At 41.5% G+C, this 24,364-nt stretch overlaps 1 protein-coding gene across 1 annotated transcript; it reads left to right on the top strand.

Moving 5' to 3' along the window:
* The first annotated feature begins 22,608 nt into the window (after positions 1 to 22,608).
* Positions 22,609 to 23,621, top strand: pde6hb (phosphodiesterase 6H, cGMP-specific, cone, gamma, paralog b). Its single transcript, XM_030793833.1, has 3 exons — positions 22,609 to 22,754; positions 23,296 to 23,336; positions 23,545 to 23,621. Exons 1-3 carry the CDS (start codon positions 22,609 to 22,611, stop codon positions 23,619 to 23,621), a joined length of 264 nt encoding a protein of 87 aa, XP_030649693.1.
* Positions 23,622 to 24,364: the final 743 nt, after the last annotated feature.

The following is a 24,364-nucleotide window of genomic DNA, read 5'->3' as shown; positions in this document are numbered from 1 at the left end:
CAGTCACAGACAGAGGAGTGGTAACACTGGAATTTACAGCACACCAGTATGACATTCCCAGCTGGAATAAAACCAGAAACCTTCTAGTTCTTGGCATGAAGGCTTAACCCACTGACCCAAAGACACTTGAAAAAGACAGACAGAAAGCCAAACAGATAGACAGCCATATGGATAGACAGACAGAAAAGTAGACAGACAGGGAACCAGACAGACAGACAGTGAGACAGACATACATGCAGGCAGACAGACAGGTAAACAGACAGACAGGCAACCAGACAGACAGGCAGATGGACAGGAAGACAGATAGAGTCAGGCTTTTGCACAAACAAACAGGTTTACCTGTTACGCCATAAGTGAACACATATCTGATATGAGAGGTGCACAGGCTCCTGCCTGTTAGTGAGCATCATCCCCAAAACAATGACACACACTTACAGTAAATACATTGTGTTAGCAATCTCTCAGTATTACACAACAGATCGAACATCACAAACATGATTCACATCTCTGCTATCTGTACCTCTGTCACACCCAGACCCACTCAAACATGCAAACACTCCGACCTTTCAGATATCTGCTTTTACTAAACGTCACACCTGGATAGTCTTACCAACGTGTCCCGTCTTTGAGCTCATGAAAACTGGGCCCACACAGGGGAAAATTATGAGTCTGGAATGTGGTGTTTAGAGGAGAGCAAATAAACCAAAATAGACAGATGAAGAGAGAGAGACAGGGAGACAAACACAGAGAGACAGGGAGACAAACACAGAGAGACAGAGATAGCATAGCAGCCAAGGGAAGAGAGTGAGAGCGATTCATGCACTAATGAAAGAGAGACGGACTGGGAGATTTGTTGAGTTTACCATTTAAAATAAATGTTTGTGAAAATTTTGTTAGTGTTATATAACGCATTTAGTACAGTATAAGGTAATGAAATGAAATGTAGCATAGTGAACTGAAATGTAGTGTGGTGTAGTGTAGTGTGGTGCGGTGTAGTGTAGTGTAGTGTTGTGTGTTATAGTGTAGTGTAGTGCGGTGCGGTGTAGTTTAGTGTGGTATAGTGTAGTGTAGTGTGGTATAGTGTAGTGTAGTGTAGTGCAGTGTAGTGTTGTGTTGTGTTGTGCAGTGTAGTGTGGTATAGTGTAGTGTAGTGCGGTGCGGTGTAGTTTAGTGTGGTATAGTGTAGTGTAGTGTGGTATAGTGTAGTGTAGTGTAGTGTAGTGTGGTATAGTGTAGTGTAGTGTAGTGTAGTGCAGTGTAGTGTTGTGTTGTGCAGTGTAGTGTGTTATAGTGTAGTGTAGTGCGGTGTGGTGTAGTGTAGTGTGGTATAGTGTAGTGCAGTGTAGTGTAGTGTAGTGTGGTATAGTGTAGTGCAGTGTAGTGTAGTGTGGTGTTGTGCAGTGTAGTGTGGTATAGTGTAGTGCAGTGTAGTGTAGTGCAGTGTAGTGTAGTGTAGTGTGGTATAGTGTAGTGCAGTGTAGTGTAGTGTGGTGTTGTGCAGTGTAGTGTGGTATAGTGTAGTGCAGTGTAGTGTAGTGTGGTGTTGTGCAGTGTAGTGTGGTATAGTGTAGTGCAGTGCAGTGTAGTGTAGTGTGGTGTTGTGCAGTGTAGTGTGGTATAGTGTAGTGTAGTACGGTGCGGTGTAGTTTAGTGTGGTATTGTGTAGTGTGGTGTGGTGCAGTGCAGTGTAGTGTAGTGTAGTGTTGTGTTGTGCAGTGTAGTGTAGTGCAGTGCGGTGTGTGTGGTATAGTGTAGTGTAGTGCAGTGCGGTGTAGTGTAAGTAAATTAAAATGTAAGTTTCCGTGATTACACACACACACACTGTGAACAGTGAATTTGTCCTCTGCATTTAACCCATCCAACACACCAGTAGTGAACACACACACACACCAGACGCAGGAGCAGTGAGCATTCGGGTTAAGTGCTTTGCTCAAGGGCACACAGCCGTGGATGTCGGGCCTGGGAATCAAACCGGTATCCCTCCAGTCACAAGCTCGGTTCTCTAACCTTTAGACTATGGCTGTAGTGTAATAGTGCAGTGTGGTATAGTGTAGTGTAGTGTACTGTAGTGTAGTGTGGTGTGGTGCAGTGCAGTGTAGTGTAGTGTAGTGTGGTGTAGTGTGATGTGGTGTGTGGTGTAGTGTGGTGTAGTGTAATGTGGTATAGTGTAGTGTAGTGTGGTGTAGTGTGGTATAGTGTGGTGTAGTGTAATGTGGTGGTGTGGTGTGGTGTAGTGTGGTGTAGTGTGATGTGGTACAGTCTGTGGCTTGGAGTAGTAAAGAGTATTGTAGTGTAGTGTGGTTTGGTTTGGGGTAGTGAAGAATGGTGCAGTGTGTTATAATGGGACATGTTATAGTGTGTCACATGTGTAATAAAGCAGTGGAGTGGGATGTAGTGCCAGTACTACAAGGTAAATGTGAGTATTTAGTAACACAGTAGCAACATATTCCGATGTCTACTCCGTAAATTATCAAATTTGTATAGAAGTGCTTATTTTTCTTTGGTGTTTGAGAGGGGGAAAAGAGAGTGATTGTTGATTTTTAAAAAAAAGTGTTTTGAAACACCCAGGCCATTGGCCTGGGTGACTCATGCATTCAGAAGTGGAAAGTGGTGGATTGGTTAGTTTTTAGGAGCAGTTCTGTTGTTTTTGTGTGGTTGAACAGTGGTTTATTTGGTCATGGAGATATTAAACAACGTCTTCACCGGTATAAACATAAACAGGAAACAGGAGGAGGAGGAGAGAGAGAGAGAGAGTGAGAGAGAGAGAGAGCGTGAGAGAGAGAGAGAGAGAGAGAGAGAGAGCGTGAGAGAGAGAGAGAGAGAGAGAGAGAGAGAACAAATGAGAAAAGGAGAGAATGAATGACAGATCAACAGTGAGAGAGACAGAAAACGTGTGCACGTGTGTTTTGTTGACTTCAGGACTTTGGTATTTGGTCAGCTCACATCCAACCCAAACCAGTCAAAGCAAATGTAAAAAAAATTAGATATAAAAGAGGCGAACAACAGAAAGAAGGAAAGAGAGAGGTGGAGAGAGAGAGAGAGAGACAGAAGATGAGTAATCGACAGAAGGAGGGAGAGACGGAAAAGAGAATACGCAAAAGGAGGGAGAGAGACGGAGACAGTTAGAACATGGAAATGTTGACTGCTCTCAATGTCCGCTGCTCTCTATCGCCTCTCTCTTTCACTCTCTCTCTCTCTCTCTCTCTCTCCCCATCCCTCTCTTCTTCACCCTGCCTCTCATTCTCTGGTTCTAACATCCCAGACAATCATTCCTTGAGCAAACATCTCTCCCTCCCTTTCTCTATTCATCCTCTACTGCCCAAAATGATTCCTGTCTTTACGCATAAGTTCTGGTGACTTCACTCAAATACTGTAGGCGAGGGTGGGGGGTGGTGGGGGGGGGGGTATGCCATGGTAAAAGTAGAATCAGACTCCGGCAAACAAACACAGAGCTAGACATGCGAGGAACGTGCCTGAATATGAAAAAAAAAAAAAAAGATTACGCCTGTCGGCCCGGAGACATGGGGTTGGGGTTGGGGTTTGGGGGTGGGTGTTAAATTTGGAGTCCCTTTTGATCAACCTGTGCTTAAAACAACATGCACACACATAAAACATCAATGTTAGAGACAGACACGGGTGGGTGGTGGGGTTGGGGAAGGGGGGGGGGGGGTCGGACTCCTTACATACTTCATCCTTCATCTTTCTTTCTGTCTACAGATCCATCTTCTTCTTCTTCTTTTTCTCTTTCTCTCTTTCCTCACCCGTGCCCTGTGCTGTTCTGCTTTGTGTTGTCTTTCCTGGCTTTTCGTTTGTTTGAGTCTCGTGTCCAGATGTGGGAGTCCATACCCTTCCCTACATACCCTCTGATGACCAGGGCAGCTGGAGCAGGCTCCACACTCCCAAAATGACTTCAACATCTGCCATTCATGCTCTACACCTCCTCTCTCTTGTTTTCCTCTTCTCTTCTCTCCTCTCCTCTCCTCTCCTCTCCTTTCCTTTCCTTTCCTTTCCTTTCCTTTCCTTTCCTTTCCTTTCCTCTCCTCTCCTCTCCTCTCCTCTCCTCTCCTCTCCTCTTCTCTTCTCACTCTAATCATTTCATTGGAATGTTCTTGTCCCGAGAGCCAAAACAACTGTCGAAGCCTCGGGTTTCGTCTCGTAAGCTTTCGTGTGAACATTGTGAAAGCACAGAATCTGGTGTCACGTACAAGACAAGGTCTCCCCTCGGCGTCAAACAGACGTGTAACTGCGGCCAATTCAGTCTCAGCAGCGCGGAGGTTCTTTGGACAGCCTGACATAACTGGATGTTTTGTTAGCCTGAGACACAAGGTCCTAGCACTGTCTCAACAGCGGCTTCTGGAACTTTCCCCGTGTGCGGCACTGTGCCTGTCATCTCTCTGGTGGAGAAATTTCTCATCTAACTGGAGAGGAAGTTTTGAAAATTATGACTGGCTGTCAAATGAAAGTTCGAGGCTTGTTTTCTTCCAGCTATATTGTATACTGCAGTTCTCGTTGATTAAAAGGTTTTAGAAGTAGCTTGATAACATTTTATAAATATTAAATACTCCGGAAATAAAAAAAATCAATTTGTCATGGAAATCATGCTATATTTATATTTATTCGAATTTAATTTTTTTTTCTGTTATTCCTCAAGGCATTGAATCATGGGAAATGTATCTGGCTGTGATATTCGAAGTCTGAGTTTTTATCATTATATAACTAAACCCATTCACCCTAACCTCATCGACTAGAGAGAGTTCAACCGAGTTCACGCTAAAGGCCACGTAAACGGCAGGTCTCATGCTGGAATGTTCCAGAACAGTGTCCATGTGAACATGTTGCATCGTGTTGCAGGCTGCCGTCTTGTGTTGCAGTAGACATTGTTGTATATTTTGTGAGGCTTTTGACTGATCTGTTCTCGCCCTGTGCTTTGATGTACGGTAGTGCAAACAACATCCTGCCCAGACGCTGATTGGTATCTGCCCCGTGTCTCTGCCAAGGTATATACCCATGCCATTTGGAAAACTTTTTTCATTCTGTGCGACTGTGCGAAATTCGAATCGTTTGGGTTTATTCAAGGCCAAACTTAATTCCTGAAATCTTTTGCTCGGGGTGTCAATAGAAGAGGCCAGTGTGGGATTTAAAAGGCTTTTTGATGTTTAGAAGATGGAGTTGCTAACTGTCTGTGTGTGTGAGAGAGAAAGAGAGAGAGAGAGAGAGAGAGAGAGAGAGAGATTATGATTCACTCTGAATCATCTGACAGAGGTGTCTTGTGTGATATCTCTGTCATTTCTCCACTCTGATTTTAATCCCTCACTCCACCCCACTCCTCTCGTCCTGCACGCCAGTGTTAACAAACTCTCCTGTGTCAAAACTTGTTTTTGCTGGTCAGCACTTTAACACAGACAAGCGCACGCACACACACGCGCACGCACACACACACACACACAGACACGCACACACACACACGCACACACAGTCACATCCATATAGAGTACCTTCACCTGCAAACATATGCAGACACGCACATGCTCACAAATACAGAAAGACAGACTGAGAGAGAGCGAGAGAGAGAGAGAGAGAGAGAGAGAGAATTTACACTTGTGCACCATTTTCTGAGGAAGAATGACAATATCTTCCAAAAGTAATCCATACATAATCAAAACTTAACAAAACAAATTAGATTTGATGGAAGAGGAAAAGACTGGAAAAGACATTAATAAAATGAATATAAAAGTAAAACAAGAAAAACACACAACTGGGTCAAAAAAAAGTGAAACTTTGGAGCAGAGAGACAGACAGACAGACAGACAGACAGACAGACAGAAAAATAGGGGCAGAGAGGCACAGAGACAGAAAGAGAGAGACAGAGACAGAGAGGGAGAGGAAGAAAGAGGGGCAGAGAGGCACAGAGACAGAAAGAGAGAGACAGAGACAGAGAGGGAGAGACAGAGACAGAAAGAGAGAGACAGAGACAGAGAGGGAGAGGAAGAAAGAGGGGCAGAGAGGCTTAAGAGCTTGGGTTGTTTACATATTTGAAATGATTAAATCAATTTCAATAAAAATAGAGATTATCCATGTGTCATTTTGAAAAAAAAAAAACCACAATCATATTCTTCAGAGGAAACCAAAGAAAACAACTTAATGTACCAGAATCTTCTGAAGAGTGCCATCCAGTCGACTGCACTGTACTGAACAAACAATGCATTAGCAGGTGATAACATGGATACTCTGCCTTACAGCTAATAATGCAACTGTATTCCAAGATCTACACACACACACACACACACACACACACTTTGCCATATGTATATACAGACTGTCTGTACATGCAGAAAGTAAACAGTTCATATACAGAAACACATGCGCTCTCTCTCTTTCTCTCTCTCTCTCTCACACACACACACACACACACACACGCATCCCCTGTAGTAACGGTATTCCTCACTAATCAAATAGTTAGGGCACACCACAAACACTCAAAACAGTCTGGTGACATATAAAAAACCTCTCTTTTTCTTCATCTCTTTCTCACTCTCTTTTTCCCTCTCTTTTTCCTTCTCCCTCATTTTCGCTCTCTCTCACTCTGTCTCTCTGTCTGTCTCACTCTCTCTCTCTCTCTCTCTCTCTCTGTTGACCGCTGTGGGGTTGTTTGCAGCCTGGTTCCTCTTGGCGTTCACTTGTCTCTCATTATCTCTGAAACCAAGTCCTGGCCTGCGTTCGGACCCTTTTTAGGTTTCTAAACTTACACTTTACGGCTGATGTCCGCTTCTCCTCCAAACACACAGCGACGGAAACAAGGAGCCCTGTCATCTTACGCTGCCCTTCTCAACGTTTGTTTTCATATTCGTCTAAACAGAATATTCCTCCCTCTTCTTAAATCTAGCAGTATTTCATCTATAAAATATCATTCACCCTGTCATTTGTATTGGTCTGTGGTCTCTCTCTCTCTCTCTCTCTCTCATGCTCTCTCTTTCTCTCTCTCCCTCTGTCTCGTTCTCTCCCTCGCTCTGTCTCGTTCTCTCTCTCTCATTTTGTCTTTCTTTCCTTTTTTCTCCCTCATTGCACCATGTGTTCCTTTCTCTCCTTCTAGTTTTCCTTCACTCTCTCTCTCTCTCTCTCTCTCTCTCCCTCTCCCTCTCCGTCTCTCCCTATCCATCTCTCTCTTTCTCATGAAAACCAGCAGTAAGCGTGTATGTCATTCCGCTGTCGTGCCAACAAGCAGGTGGCTCAGGTCTCCACATCAGGGCCCGGAGTGGACAGAGAGGGATGTTAGTACCAGAGGTCTGGCACTTGTAACGCATCTCTGCCCTACGTCTGGCTGCTGATGTCATGTCTTTGAGCAGGAAACTTAACCCAAATTAACTCCAGGGGTGCAGCAACAGAGCACGCCCGTTTCCCCAACACACACAGGCCTTGAAATTAAACACGTTTGCTCAAATGTCCTGTTTTGAATTTTTTTTTTTTTTTCACAAAGTCATAAACTACAAGCTCTAAATGGCAGTCTTTTTTTTTTTTCTGTTAACATGATTCATGGATTTGACTGACAGCTCAACGCTTCTGAATGCTCCAGAGAGAAAGTGACTGGTGTATCAATCCGTCTTCTGTCTTTCAATTATGTTACACTCTACTCCTCCTTTACGCTTTAGACACTGGAGAACACAACAGGTACATCCAAACAGAAACGTGCACACACAAACACACACACACACACACACACACACACACACACACATGCATGCACGCATAAAGCTAAGAAGTGTAGACTCTGGGGATTTTAAAGACCACACGACAAATCCTATTTAATCTTCTTCGCTGATCCTTCTGCCGCGAAACAGAGCCTCTCTCACTTTAGCTGTGTCACTGCGCCACCTATAGACAGAGGTAAAGTGTTGCAGGCTCAGGTCGGTTTCAACCATGGCTTTAACAGTTTGATACATGATGGTCACAGGGACAGCGAACTGGACGGATGTCATCTGAAAAAAACATTTAAAGGTAAAATGTGAAACAGAGAGACAAAAAGAGTGTGTGTCACAGATCTGTTGTGTCACTGAGGTGGATTTAAAGGGGTGTGCAAGCGTGTGTGTTTGTGTGTGTGTGTGTGTGTGTGTGCTGTTGATTCTTGCAGCGTTGTGTAGATCAAATGTCACCATGACAATGTAAATATAGGCACTTTTGCTTGTCCCTTTTGGGAAAAATTCAAAACAACACAAAACAAAAAACAATATTGTTGTTACTGTTTAACCAAAAAATGCCAAACTATTTCCGTGGTCATGGTAACTGCCAGACGCAGCATCAGAGGCCCTCATTAGAGAATGTGTGCGTGAGAGCATGTGTGTGTGTGTGTGTGTTGAAAATAGATCAATGGATGACATCAAGCAATTGCACAGAAATAGAAACAGTATTGAAATGTGACAATTAAATTAGAGGTTTTAGTTGTTCTTCAGGTTTGCCAGACTCGTAACTTTTACTTACAGTATAAAAATAAATCAAAGGGAGGTCCCCATTAGAATATAAAGACAGATGTGTGTGTATTTGTGTGTGTGTGTGTGTGTGTGTGTGTTTCAAACTGGATTCACTGGATTGCATCCAACAAGGGCAAATAGGCAGAATCATTATTGAAAAAAAAGGCCATTATATTAAAAAGTGGAGGATGTTTTGTTCTTGGAGTCTTTCCCCAATCCCATAACACTGTCTCATTTCCTCTCCTCCTCTCTCTCTCCCGCAGCCGGGCGGCACCCTCGCCCTCACAGGGGAAGGAGGAACAGACAAATATGGCTATGCCACGGCGACAAAGACACTCTCTGCCAGAACTGTGGCTGACCAAAAAAAAGAGAGAAAAGAAGAAAAACTAGGATTATGAGGGAAAAATGGACGGAGGACAGACTGTTGTGAGTATGAGTCTCTTTTCTTTTCTTTTCTTTTCTTTTCTTCTCCTGTGCTCTTGCAGGATGCCGAGTTTGAAAGGTGGACACGACGGCGACGGGACAGAAACGACAAAATAAAATGATAAAAAAAAAAAAAGGATACGTTTTGCCACACGTTACCGTGCCCACTTTTCACCACATAAACATTTCGTCTTTTTTTGTTTGTTTTTTTTTAATTTATATTACTGTGCAAGATTACCACAAGAGAAACGGCCCTGCAGTATACTGAATATAACAATGTCACATGACCTTGTTGATGTTTGCATGGCGTGTGCGCGCGTGCGTGTGTGCATACACATCCTAACCAATGCAACACACCATTCAATTTCTCTTATCTTTTTGTTTACCATCCTAGCCTGATCAACGACACAAGCTTAAGACACTTTCTATAAACAGACGAATAAACAGACAAAACACTGGATTTATCCAGCTTTCTAAGGAGATAAGTTGCGGCTCTAATCTATAACTAAATCAGTGGGAATCATCTTTATTTAGGGTGACGAGAAGGTTTAGCGGGAAAGCGTGCTGCTTCAGGTAAGGCTAAATGCCAGGGACTCACCATGTGCGTTGTCTACAATGTTGTTTTCAATGAACCTTGACAAGTCCTATCGCACGATCTTTCCATGTTCACCTTTAAAAAGGACAAAGGGCACAGTATCTGCACTGCGACTGAACAAAAGAATATGCAGGAGCAAAATCAATTATATATGTGTCCCGTTGCCAGAGGGTTGTTACGAGAGACTTTAAATGAGGCGTTTTAGTCAGTTTTGAAGGTCGTAACCAACGAAACAATAAATTGTATACATGTGCAATTCTATAGGTCTGTTTTTATCTTATTTCCAAATGTAAACAAGCTTCAAAGAATTTGGAACAAGCCCCTGGTCCCCACTCCACAACGGAAAAAGTTGTAATTACTTCCTGTGTAAAAAAAGAGAGAGAGAGAGAGAGAGAGAGAGAGAGATTGCATTATTGGTCAGCCACGCATATATATTTAATTAAATTCCAATAAACTTAGCGTTTGTTAGTACTTTGGTTTGTCAGAGATGAAACCTAAACGTGAGGCATTAGCTGCCATATCCTCGTGGGTTTGTCTTAATGAGATCGGCAGTGTGTTTCTGATTAATGTTTCTGAGAAAAAAAAAAAAAACCCATGAAAGAATAACAAAAGAAAAGACAAAAATAGTCCACGGAGCAGGGAATTCTAATGAGCATTAAGAAAACGGCAACCAAACATATGAAAACATTCAAAATGCATGATACACACACACACACACACGCATATATATATATATATATATATATATATATATATATATATATATATATATATATATATATATATGCGTGTGTGTGTGTGTGTGTGTGTGTGCGCGTGCATGTTTACAAGGAAAACACGGTTAACTGTGCAGCAGCAAACAGTTTTATACCATGGTCAGGCAATGGAAAATCGGTCTATCAGAGATTCCCTCCAAATCAATCTGAGGTCAGTTTTCTTCTTGGGTTACAAAAGAAAACCCAAAAAAAAAGACCCAAAAAACAAAAACAGGGACACACAAGGCACCAAAAAACACTCCAAAAAATGGTACATTAAAAAACAACAGGCAAGGGTACATACAGGAAACCAGTTCCCCACCCCCTACACTACTCCTACCCAGCCAAGCAAAGACACAGCACGACTTTATTACATGTAGATTTGAATATTTTATTTTTAAAACAAGTGGCACTGAAAAATGAGGTCTCTTAATATCCTTTCTTTCTCTTAAATAACCTCCATGACACGGAAAACATTCATCTTGAATCTGTTGTCTCCTTACATAGCGCACTCCAATCAATCAGTTTATACAAATGTGTTTACACACATAGAATCTTGATTAAACCCACTGCAAAGACAATCTATCTTTCTTTCCTCTACAGAACACATACACACACGCACACGCACGTGCACACACACACACACACGCACGCACACACACACACACACACACACACACACACACACACACAAACAGACAAACATAAAATGAAAACCATGCATGTCTGTTCTGATTTATTGCTGTCTTTGGTCTCACACACACACACACACACACACACACACACACGTGCAGAGACACAAGTGTACACCCACACTTTAGCATGCTCTCTTTGCATTATGTCTTGCTTTTCCTTTTCTGACATGTCAGTGTGCATATGTGACAAAGTGTGTGTGTGTGTGTGTGTGTGTGTGTGTGTGTGTTTTAAAGAGAGTGCACTATCGTCATTGGCCCTGCGTACTTCCATCCCTGTGCATGTTTAATGAAGTACTTTATTTTCCAGGCTAGGACAACATCACCATTTGTTCCCACATTTCCTCGTTCTCCTCAGTGTCAGATCTCCATTTTGGTCACATCCAATTAGCTTCTCTGCAGAAGAGGGACGCATGCCAGCCAATCTAATAAGAGTCTTCCCCTAATACCTCAGTAAAAGCCTTAAAGCCCAGATTACTATCTCTCCGTTCTCTATCGCTCGTCTTGTCCTGTCCTTCCTCCCTCTCTCTCTCTCTCCCTCCCTCCCTTCCTTCCATCCATCTCTCCTTTGCTCGACGTCTTTCTGGATCTTTCTCGGCTCTCTCTATATGTTTGCGCTGCCTGCCATTTACCACAAGGCTTCTGTTTAAGGTCAAGGTCGTTCTATCATTGAGCTCGTGCACTTCTTTTCGCACTTGTGCACACAGCAATATAAACACTACAGGATGGAGTGTGTGTGTGTGTGTGTGTGTGTGTGTTTTAATGAAAATGATGCAGAAGGAGAGGGATGAATAATAATTTAATGACGGAATGAAAAGCTTCCCTAAGGGAGATTTCACTGATGTATTAAATTAAAAGGCAATCCAGTGAATGCACGGGGGGTGGGGGGTGGGGGGTGGGGGGGGTGTTAAATGGGGGCTTAAATGCTTGTTGATTTGACATGTTTCTTCTCTAGAACTCGTGTTTTCGCTTTCGTCATGAGTTCTACTAACAGATAGGAAAGTCCACATTTTGGTTAGAAATCAAGTCTATTTAAAAAACATTCTGTGCTTCTTGACTGTGTTAAAAGAAAAGAAAAGAGAAGAAAAGAGAAGTAAAGATAAAACGTCTGTCCTGCCCACTGTCCGAGCAAAAAGCCTTGAAGTCGCTCTTGAGCAGCTTGACCACTTGTCTAATTTTGGGACTTCATTCCATTGGGACTTTTGTGGTGTCCACTGTCCTTCAGTGGTGTGAAGTACTAGTGTCTATAAAGAGAAAGCATGAACCCCAGGCAAACACAGGAAACAATGAAAAAAGACACAACGGGGCAAAGGGCCATTACACAAGAGATGCCTGAGGAAACAAAATGTGCAAACAACAATTTTTTTTTTATTTTCCATAAAAAGTCGACCGTCATCTGATAGGGGCTCAACCTTATCGCTATGAACTCGAGTTTAGATTTTACATCTCAAAACCGGAGAGATAAACACTGGAGGCTTTGTTCATGAGCTTTACATTTAAGTCTAGTGTATCAAACGTATTTTAAAAGTGATACAGAATATGTCCTGATAAACGCACAATGCGTTCAAAGTCTGTCCTTCCAGAGCAGCGGGATCCCAAAGAGTTTTGAAAATGCCGCGTTGTCATGGCGACAACAAAACGGTGCACTTTTCGGTGTCATGTTGGGTACGGCGAAGAGAAATCCTGGCGCTTGGCGTATTTCATTGAAAACGGCTGCAGGGTAGGCAGAAATATCACCAGAGCTACAGGGAATTTGAAATGTTCCAACCGAGAAACCCTGTTTCATTAGGCGTCACTGACATTTGACTCTAAATTATTACACACCAGAGGGGTACAGCCAGTGAAGCGGGTCAAAACGCGGTATCACCTCAGCTTGAGATGCGAGTAAGTCTTTCTTTCATACGATGCGCTATGCAGTTAGCTGCGTCCTCACACAGCCACGGAATGTAAGGACATTGCAAACAGGTCAAAAACATAAAACAGGTCAGAAAAAAAAAACACTCACACAGGTCAGAAACAGGTCAAAAACATTGATACTACTCAGAAACAGGTAAAAGTCTGAACAGTGTATAGGTTCAGAGTAATATATTTAAACCCCTAAGGTATAAATGTGTAAAATTGACTATTTAACAGTTAATAGTGACTGCATGGAACACTGAGATTTGATTGAGAGAAAAAGATATTCTCGCTATGCCAAAAATGTATTCATCAACTCTTGCAAAGCGCAAGAGATCAAATTTGGAACAAATTTATTCATCTTCTTCTTTGGGTTTGAATAGCTATCACAGTGCAGTTAATCCAAATGAATATTGCTTCATTTCAATGCATCTAAGGACGAATATTCTAAATTGTATGTCATTCGACATGACGTATGAAAATAAAGGTTGTGTAAGGAATAAAAATAGCAATTTTAACTCCCTAGACACTCAGTTGTTCAGTGTGGTTATGCAATAAGTGAAGACTGGCTGAGCATTACAACATAAGCCATTGTTACAGAACCCACTATTGACCTGGGGGGCTTAAAATCAAAGTGTTGCTATTCTTTCCATAATCCTCTCTATTGTTCCCTGCCTAACAAAGCAGCACAAGCTAAATATATGATCAAGCAAGCATACGCTCATGTATTTCTTTATTGTATGTATGTCCACCGTTCCTCTTCCTGAAACACCTTTGTTGTTGGAATTGCTGTGTGGAGTCCATCAGGGATAAATATTTGGGACCACTCTAAATATTGTAGATCAAATACTCAAACAGGTCAGAAACAAGTCAAAGTTCAAATACAACGCTGTATCAGAGAAATACACTTAAAGATTTAATAGATAAATACATAAAGCTGACCATTTAACCCTTAATAGTGATACTATTTAAAGCTACGACTTGAATGCATTAGAGAACATGCACTGGTGTCCCGAAAACACACACACACACTCACACACACACACACACACACACACACAAAATACATTCAAAACGCATCTAATCAGAATAATTTTATCATCCTCTTCTTTGACAGTAGTGCACCTTGAGCACTGCATAGAATATCAATTCTATTCAATTCAGTTCAATTCAATTCAATTCAATTCAGTTCAATTCAATTCAATTAACCTGAGGATGACTTCATATTTGAATCATAAATGCAGTAATTAATGACAAAATATGACGCATGAAGGTTGAATAAGCACTTTTCATCACAATATTCCCTTGAATGATTGACATTCAGTGTGGTTATGTCATCAGTGAGGACTGACTTATCATTATAACATAAGCCATTGTTACAGGACCCAGGGGCTTAAAGTCAAAGTGTTGCTATTCTCTCTGTAATCCTCTCTATTGTTACCTGCCTAACAAAGGAGCAACGGTTAAATTGCTGGTCTAGCTTTCTGGAGTCCTTCAGTTCTCTATTCTTAGGACACTCTTTATCATTCTCACCTGGCAGTAATGACAGTGGTGATGTACATTGTATTAGATATTATGCTTGTCTTATTTCATACTACTTACCTGGTGATTTCATGAATGTATCTTTTTTTATTTTATATTTGTACATAGGGAACTATGGATTGTTAAATCTGTGAAACTTTGAAATACACATCTGAAAATTAGCAATGGCAATTAAAAAAAAAGACCACGTGGCAGAAAAAAAAAATCTGTGAGTTATCACAGAGTTCTTCGCAAAACTGCTTCACATCAGTTAAAAGGAACTACACACGTGGAAAACAAACAGTTCTGTTTGATTCTTCAAATAAACAAAATAAATAAAATTAGCGGATAAACACCTCAGAGAGGGTCATATATGTAATACTAGATTTTTTTTTTTTTTTTTTTTAAGGCCTCTGCAGTCAACTGTCTGCTGACACGAATAAGACTGGACTCCTGCTGGAGGCTTCTGAGAATCCCAGATCAAGTTTAGGGATTACCTCGCTCGGTTAACGTGGCCAAATTACGGTTAAATTAAAGGCTCATCTAACCCGTTATTCTGCTTTCCCAAAATGAGCTCCTTACAGTATCTTCTCCGATTCACTCTCTACCTGTGATGTCAGTCCTGAAATTAACCGTCAAACAACAGACGAGGCGGCCGTCTACGGATTATTCAGACCCACTGGGTCCCTTCAGCCGTTTAACTCAGAAGTGTGTCATTTCATATGTGTGTCGTGTCCCCTGGCGTCAGGTCAAAGGTGGCAATGCTCCAGTTCTGTGGATGTCCATAGATTACCTGAGATTAGGGAACGCTGATGATCAGGGTCGGTGCCTAAAGTGTTACACTTGTCATATTGTTTCCTGACATGTCAGTCAAATCTGTGACAGATTATTGAGAGGGACTAACCTGCTCTTTTATGTTAAATTTACATTATGAACCAATTATAAAAAAAAAAAAAGAAGAAGAAGAACACAGTCCTGGACAACCTTGCACAACATTTACCTGAAACATAACATTTTTTTCCTGCTTTTGTTCACACCCTGCAGTTTAGCTGTCTAAGAATAGCTTCTGTGAGGATCCCAAATGCCTTAAGAAGCAAATCCTTTTGGCAGAAATGACACCAATGGGAAAAGGCTGGAACCGTCTGTCTCTAAGTCTCCAGAATGAATTCAGTCAATTCACCTTTGAATTCAAGTACATGCACCTCTCCTTCTGCAAACATAACCTATGGCTTAAAAAGAGAGTTGTTGTGTAGAAAAAGAATGCCTTATTGTGTAGAAATGAACATCAGAGCATTTGAGCATAGAGGATGCTCGCAGGTAATGTACTTTAGGCTGTTTTATTGACTTTCTGGTTGTTACCTCCAGATTTTTTGCATGGACAGCACAGATGTCTGCACAGGGCTGAAAATTTGGCTGCTGGCAGACTGAGCTAAAAAAAAACAAAAAACAAAACAAAACAAAACAAAACAAAACAAAAAAAACATGACAACTTTTAGAAATGATTTAGACTATAATGTTTTATCTGTTGGGAGATTAGCGGTGTTTAACCTGCAACTACAAGAAAACCCTGAGAAAATATTTAACTATGAGGGGCAACCCAGTGTCTAGACTTCATTCATAAGATGTATGTTTATACACACACGTCTGAGTTTTTAACAGGGGTCTACCATACATTTAAAGAGAGTTTAATTTAGAAGAGAGAGAGCAGTATGGATCTGAGATGAGGGGTTGAAATGTATGCATTCAGTGAGGTTTTGGCACAGCTCTTGACCTCTAAAGCCGTACTGTAAACATTTGATTTTTGGCAAAGAAAACACATGCATGCACACACACACACACACACACACACACACACACACACACTTACACTTACACACACACACACACACACACACACACAGACACACACACACACACACACATAAGCTGTTGCAACTTAAATGAGAATGTATACATCTATATAAGTATAGAGTTCCTCTTTTCCAAAATTAAATTCTGTGGATTTCATCTTTTCTTCAAAGAATACCACATAAATAGTACCTATTACTAAGGGGAAAATAGGCATAAATCAGCCACCCTCCACCTACAAACACACACACATACACACACACACACACATACATACAAAGCTTAAATTTACACGCATCAGTGCAATGCTCATAGTTCACTGTTTACCTGACATGCAAATCCTATTTAAGGCTTAGTGTTATGAACATTCAGACACAAAGAGAGTGTGAGGTTAATGACTCCAGAGACTGACGTGTTGACCACCCGTTGACGTTGTCAGAAAATATTGTTTACCGGTGTTCCACCGGCCCGCCGCCAAACTAACTCCTCTCTACGCTGCATCCTTTTTAAGAATTGATTTCTGTTAATCTTCAGAAGTATGGTCACGTCAGCAAACTACGTTATCAGAAATCTGATTTGAGGATTGGTTTGTGGATAAAGCTACTTTGAGCATTATATCAAAATTGTTTTGCAGTAAATACAGTACAACAACAATAAGAGTAATCAAAGTAATTAACGATTCATAAAGTGTATTTATTAAAAAAAGCAAAAAGTTTTAACCAGCTGCAACAAGCTGCACCTTCAATGGACTGTGTGATCCTGTCCATGAGAATAATCAAACAAAATATTAAGTTATTTAGATAATAATTATGTCTTCTTGTCCTTTGTGAAATCACAAAATTAAAATCAATCTACTTTTCTGTTTGCTCTTGGACAATAAACATCAGACAAAACAAAATGAGTGGAAGATTGGATGATTGGGATGGAATAGAATAGAATAGAATAGAATAGAATAGAATAGAATAGAATAGAATATTGAATGAGGTTAAAGAGGTCTGGGGTCCAGTTCTCGGAGCTGGTGAAATCTTGGCGTGACATATCATTTCAGTCGGCTTAAAACACATTAGTAACCAGAGGGCCATTTGCGGCCTGAACCCTTCAGTCCAGTTCGTTAAGGTGCCTGTTTTTGCGGAGTGTTAGAGGAGGGTGGGAGGAGGTCAAGTTTGACCTTCATCTCACTCAGTTACGTAAGCACTTCCCAGCATGACTCTGCTCAGAACTTCTCCAGACCTTCAGCACCAGAGCAGGCAACGCTTAACTGCAATGTTCCACTCCCACCAAAGCCTGTGCCCTAATCCCCAGCCATACACACACAGACGCAGACGCAGACGCAGACGCAGACACAGACACAGAGAGAGAGAGAGAGAGACGCTCTCACAAAACCATGCTAACAGTTTAGCCATCTGAGTGGACCCATTTAGCGAGGCGGTAATTTTTGAGGAGCCTAAATCCTCACAACGCCCGACCTGTGTAATATTAGCACAGAGGAGATGTGAGAAGTCCTGCCCTCCTTATGCTGGCCTAGTATTGCTTGACCTGATTCAACACTGATCTGACCCTTAATCTCAGGCCATTCCAAACACCTCTGAGTTTTTGTGTTTACGTGTGTGCTATCTCTCTGTCTTTCTCTGTCTCTTTCTACTGATTAAGGTCAAATCATCGTTCCAGTTTCACCCATGCATCAAAAAAACTGAAAAGTTTTGATGACCTTTGACACTATAACGCTACGAAACAAAGTAAATGTGTCGTCCAAACCAAGAGAGACGTTTCAGCAAAACCTGTTCTTTCCCAGACAATCTGCATTTCCTAAACAATCTTCCACTTAAACCTAACCCATGAGGTAAACAAACAGGTTTTCTCTCACCACAAGCGTTCGGCTTTGTTTCTTCCAAACCGGCCACGAAATCAAAAACTGGTTTTACTAATTATTTGACATGTACTAGGAAAGGTACTTGGTGCCAAGAGTTCTTTGCCAAATCTGCCCTGGGGTTACGTGCATTCATATACATGTGTAACCAGACTTACCAATTCAAAAAGGCATTGAACACAATGAATGAATAAAATCTGCTTCATCTACCTCCCAACAAAAATCTGGTACATTTTTTTGGTATGATGAAAGACAGATAAAAATGACAAATGGGATTTTAAAATGCGTAGCATTCTCTTACGCTTTTATAGTTTTATACTTATGCTAAGTATGAGTTTTAAGTTATGAACACGCCTGGAAACCACGATCCTACACTCTAACCAAGACATAACACTGAGACCCTAATCGTCATATATAATTGTGACTGAGAAAGTTGTAAAACAAAAATTCCTATACTACTATTCTGATATTCAACATTATAGATTAAATTGAGGGGTAGAGCTTCCATATACATGGCCCTGATGTTTAAGAATCACTTTTTTAAGATGAATCACACTCATAGTTGTGTTTGAAGTAGCACCAAACATGCAATATACACACATGTGCCATTCAAACACACACACACACATGTATGTACACACAGGTTGCTCCAGGACTTCACTCTTTCTTTTTCCTTAACCCTCCGCTAACAGCAGGGATTTGAGAAATATCTGACCAGTCAAAACTAGTTGAAAACAACAGTGAAGTCCGCTGAACTTCCACAGAATATCCACACAAATCTCGTGCCTTTTACAGAATTATTCTTCCATGTCCTACTCCTCAGTCTGAAATATAAGATTCGGCGACCGGCCTCAGTACTTTGCGTGGTGTGCCGTCATTCAGGTCAACCAAGCGTTTAATCTGCAACATTTCCGTTGGCTTTCAAGTTTGTTGATTAAGGTCATCTCATTATTGCGACTGTTGATGTCACAGTAAGCTGTGATGTCACTGAGGCAGCCCTGGCACATTTCCAAAACAGATCAATGGAATGGAACAGAATACAACCCAACATTACACAGCAGCATGGAACACAACATAATGGAATAGAACCATATAGAACAGAACCAAAGTAAAACCAAATAGAATAGAATAGAATAGAATAGAATAGAATAGAATAGAATAGAACATTTCCCAGATTATGGTTGACTGATGACTATCTTGAACTAGAATGCAGAATATTTACAGGGTTAACTTTAGAGAACTAAGGAAAGATCCAGAATAAGCTAAGGAAAGATCCAGAATAAGCTAAGGAAAGATCCAGAATAAGCTAAGGGAAGATCCAGAATAAGCTAAGGAAAGATTCAGAATAAGTTAAGGAAAGATCCAGAATAAGCTAAGGGAAGATCCAGAATAAAACGTTTATTCAGGACATACTATGACCGCAAAAGAGAACAAAACAGATAATGATAAAGTCCAGGAAGAAAACGAATGATAAGAGGACTGACAAACTTGTTTATATTCACAGATACAGTTAAATCCCCTCCACATAGAGTAACCCTTCTGGCTCTTTCCGTCCGACTGTGTCATCATTTGGACATTATCATGAGCATAATATCATAGGAATGAGTATAACATGGTTAAATATGTCAATACATACCTGTAACTACATGACTACTTTACACTGTAAAGGATTTAAAGTTAAACTATAAATTTAGACTCAGTTAGACTGAATGACATCACTTGAACGTTGACATAAAAAAAAAAACGCATCTCTACATATCTCAAAAACTTGAGACTGCAGGATGCCCACACGTAGTGTGAGAGTATAATGTCTGGCAGACTGTACATATGGTTTAAAGAGAAAAGAGAAAAAAGATAATGATCTAGAATCCTCTGCCTCTTGTAACTGTGGGAACACATTAACCTTCACGCGACAAACCTGAGGCATTTATTTAAATTCCTTTACACGTTTACTCGGTTGCGTTAGGATGGGATGACCCACACATGCGCGGGCTCACGGTAAGACAAATTCACATGGACTTCAAACGAGACCTAAGTAAGACAACAGACAACCACCGGGCACGTCTCTGTACCGCCGCAGGCACGGATAAGCCTGGACCAATCTTAAGTCAATTAAAGCAACCCAGTTCCCTTCTTTGACTTTTCCGAAGGGGGTGGGGCCAAGGGAGGAGCCAAACGACCGGGGCCCCAGCAGACCCGTTGACTGACCTGCGTCGGCGGCACGTGATTGGAAGAGAAAAGAACGAGGGATTAAGAGAAGAGGTATAAAAACGAAGGATACGCAGGCATCTGTACATTCAATCAGAAGCTCGAGATACAGAGAGAGAGAGAAGTTTCCTGGACATCTTGAACACAGGTAAGATTTTCGATTCAACTCAATACAATGTGCGACTGCATTCTATTCTGTTCTACTCTGCCTGCATGTGAGTAACTGTGATACAGCTAGATACTGCAGAGGATGCCTACAGCGCTTTTGGCTTTTCAAAGAAAGATATTCAACAGGGATGCAGGATGCCTGGAAGTAATGGAGTTTGCAAATGTTAAAAACAATGATTTATACATTTAAATTCATCGTTTCATTTAAATCTTATCACCAAATGGTTAACTTATAACTTGATTTCAGACTGTTATTGTCTGATTACATTTCGTCACAATGGAGCCATAGAAGCTGGTAAATGCATCCATTCCAGTCTGTGCTGACAGTTGAATAGAGCTATGTTAATGATGTGACAGTAAACATATTTGTTGATGACGTTGGGTATTTTGCTGTTTAAATATAAGGACAAATGCAGAAGATGTAAAGATTTTCCAAACAGGACCACATAGGCCATCCAGAGACAACAAGTTTTGATTTGTTCTCACATTAACTTGCACACACACAGAAACACACACACACACACACACACACACACACACACACAACCTCAACGGTTTCTTTTTTCACCTTCACAGTACTTAGTGCAGATACTTACCTGCATTTCACTCACACAAGAGTTAAAAGTAACCTGCAGACAATGTTAGGCTGAGAACTGGTACATCTTTAACTTTAGCAATCACAGGATTTCATTGCAGAATAAGTCAAAAGACTGGAATTTTCTATAGACGAGGAGACACTTGCATGATAATGCACCGTGCCGTGAGTGTGCGGGAGGTTTTGTGTTTTAGTAGAAGGGGGTTCAGCTTTCACCTGACTGAGGAGCATCACTCTAGGGCTAAGACTCCAGCACCATATGTCACATGCAGCGTTAGGGGAGGTTTGAGTTGAGCAGCATGTGCGCAGATCCTTAGATCTCTATACAATCTGGATGAAAGCTAGGATTGTTAGACTTGCTCTGAAGTCAATCCGTTTGACTTTGAGATCAGCGATTGGTGCAAACGCCGGCTGTGTTGAGTTACATAACTGACCCGGGCGATGTCAGTCGGTTTAACGAGCTTAACGAGATCGCAGTGTCATAGGTGGGTTGCGGGGGGGATGGGGGGGGGTGAAAGAGGGATTTTGGAGGATAAGGGTTAAGGAGATGAAAGAAAAAAAGACATCCCTTGACTTTAGTTGTTGTCTATGTCTGCGAACTTTAATCGTATTAGTGTCTCCTGTCCTGCCCTCCTCCAATACCTTAACGAACATCTGTTCTTTTCCTCAATCTGAGTCAACAGCTCTGGTTTGTGCCTGCTAGCACGAGAACAGAGCAGCCTTCCAAAAACAAAAGAAAAAAACACTGCCAAGGACTATCGGAAGACTGCCACAAACGAGAATACTGAGATCTGTAGTCATATTACTGGGCGTTCTGCAGAAATGTTAAAATTCTCCACACCGTTTCATTCTTTCGCAAAGAAAGATGTGAAGACATTAGTTGGTGTCAATGAGGGAAAAAAAATAACAGTAACACAAAATCAAAAATAGACAAACAAAAGGCATATGAAATGAAATCGTTTTGACGTGCTGCTGAGCTGACATACGGGTTTGACAAGAGGGTACTGCACTTTAAACATTTAACGTTTAACTCTTTGGGAGTAGTTAGTATGAGAGAATAAACAAACGCGTTTGGAGGGAAAGAGAGGAAGCAAAAAATAACTTTTAATCCAGTGTTGGCACCGCTTTGATTTGTGACACTCTGGAAAATCCAAGAATCAGAGAAGGGCAATTAATCAAAGTGGCTGGTAGACTGAAACAAGAATAATCTCCGAGATTAGGTTAATCCTTGATAATCTCAGTATCAGATTAGTGAGGCATCCACTGCACATGGAAACAACCGGACAAAGCCCAGATTAACAGGCAGAGGGCAGCAGAGAGAGAGAGAGAGCGAGAGAGAGGGAGAGAGATAGGGACAGAGGGAATGACTGTGTAAAAAGTCAAAGACAGAGGGTGAATATGTGAACAGTCAAGTAAAGAGATGAGAATTAAGAGCTATGAAAGACAGGGAGAGAACTCCCTGAACAGGAATGTGTTGTAATCTCACAGACAGGTTTACACACAGATCCTAACCTGATCTCCTTCACTCATTTTTTTTTGTTGTTTTTTGGTTTCTTTCTTTCTCAGATCACTGCCGAGATGAACGCTGCACCACCTGCAGGAAGCGCACTGGCCACGCCCTCTGGCAGCGGCGGCCCGACCACACCCAAGAAGGGCCCACCCAAGTTCAAACAGAGGCAGACTCGCACATTCAAGAGCAAGGCCCCCAAGCCTGGACAGAAGGGGTGAGAACTGAAGCACACACAGACACACACACACACACAAACACAAACACACACACACATAAACACACACCTACACACAGACACACACACACAGACACACACACACACCTTTCACCCATTGTATGCTGGGATAGGCCCCAGCACCCCCCCGCTACTCTAACTAGGATAAGCCACACACACATACACGCATACACACAGGCGCACACACACGCACACGCATGCATGCATGGCTACATACACAAACAAATAAACAAACAGACACACGCACAGACACACAAACAATACACACAAAGCGATAGAGCTCACACCCATTGTCTTTTGCTCTTTCCTTGTCTTTCTCTCCCTCTCCTCCTCACACATACACAACTCATGCAATACTTTCAGTTTACTGTTTGTGAAAGAAGAGAGAGATAGAAAAAAAACAGGAAAACAGAAAAGAAAGGGTAAAAAAAAAAAAAAAGATGAATTTTTTATGAAATATGACAGAACTCTTGTTGTCATTTTCATAAGTCTCATGAAACAATTTCTCCTCATTTTTCAGATTTGGTGATGACATCCCTGGAATGGAGGGTCTTGGCACAGGTACATTGTTTGTTTGTTTGTTTGTTTGTTTGGAGACTATTAGAATGCTTAAAAACTTTATCTCTCAGTTGGCTCTCAACTCACAACCAGGAGCCTTTTGGCAACCTCTCAAGGTTACAGATATGAAAATAAAAAAATTAAAAAAAAGAGATGGATTGGAGCAGGGTAAAATAATAACTCTCTCTCTCTCTCTCTCTGTGTCTGACAGACATCACAGTGGTGTGCCCATGGGAAGCCTTTGGCGACATGGAGCTCAGCGACCTGGCCAAATACGGCATTATCTAAACCCCGCCTCCAGACAGCCCTACCTGTGTACCAGTCCCGCCTTCAAACCGCCCCTACCATCCATAGGCCCCTCCCCGTTCTTCAAGCCCCTCCCCCCGTCCTCGCTTTGTCGTTGTCCTACGGTAATTCCGCGTTGCCTGTGCGTCTACCGCGGCCAAACTGTTTCAGCGCGACAAACCATGGCTGAAAAAGAACGGACTGAACAAAACGTGCAGATATAACTTTATGTTATTATTATTATTGTATATTATTATTATTATTATTATATAATATTTCATACTGACTATATCCGTTGAGATAAGACGACATCCTTATACTTCCCCCTTCTCTCCCTCCTCACAAACCTTCAACTCAGCGCTCCGAGTGATCTAGTCTACCTCGAGTTTTACTGTCCTGCTTATAAAGTTCCTGAAAGGTAGAGCCACGCTAACTGATGCCCAAATAAGGCAATGACCAGAAGCAAAATGTTGATGTTATGTTGAGCTTGAATACGTGTGTGATGTCTGGACCGTGTTTGCTTCTGTTCTGCCTGAGGAAAAATTGTAAATGTATATATGTAATTCACATCGGCAGGATAAAAGAAACCGCTATTCTCTACTTCCTTTCTTATCCAATTAATCTCTTTTTTTTTTTTAGCATTGTGCTTTTTAAATGTACTGTTAAACACTGTCACTAAGGATGGACACAGAGACAGATGAGACTGTACCACGAATGGGGGTGGTGCAGTGGAGAACTAATCACAA

Source organism: Chanos chanos, chromosome 16 (assembly GCF_902362185.1).
Source record: "Chanos chanos chromosome 16, fChaCha1.1, whole genome shotgun sequence".
NCBI classification, from domain to species: Eukaryota; Metazoa; Chordata; class Actinopteri; order Gonorynchiformes; family Chanidae; genus Chanos; species Chanos chanos.
This window is presented reverse-complemented; position numbering and strand designations above follow the sequence as displayed.

Bases quoted from the DNA above. Each gene is read 5' to 3' on its own strand.
- pde6hb (XM_030793833.1), top strand. From the start codon at position 22,609: ATGAACGCTGCACCACCTGCAGGAAGCGCACTGGCCACGCCCTCTGGC. The intron at 22,755-23,295 runs GTGAGAACTGAA...CTCATTTTTCAG, and splicing joins CCCAAGCCTGGACAGAAGGG to ATTTGGTGATGACATCCCTG. The intron at 23,337-23,544 runs GTACATTGTTTG...TGTGTCTGACAG, and splicing joins AATGGAGGGTCTTGGCACAG to ACATCACAGTGGTGTGCCCA.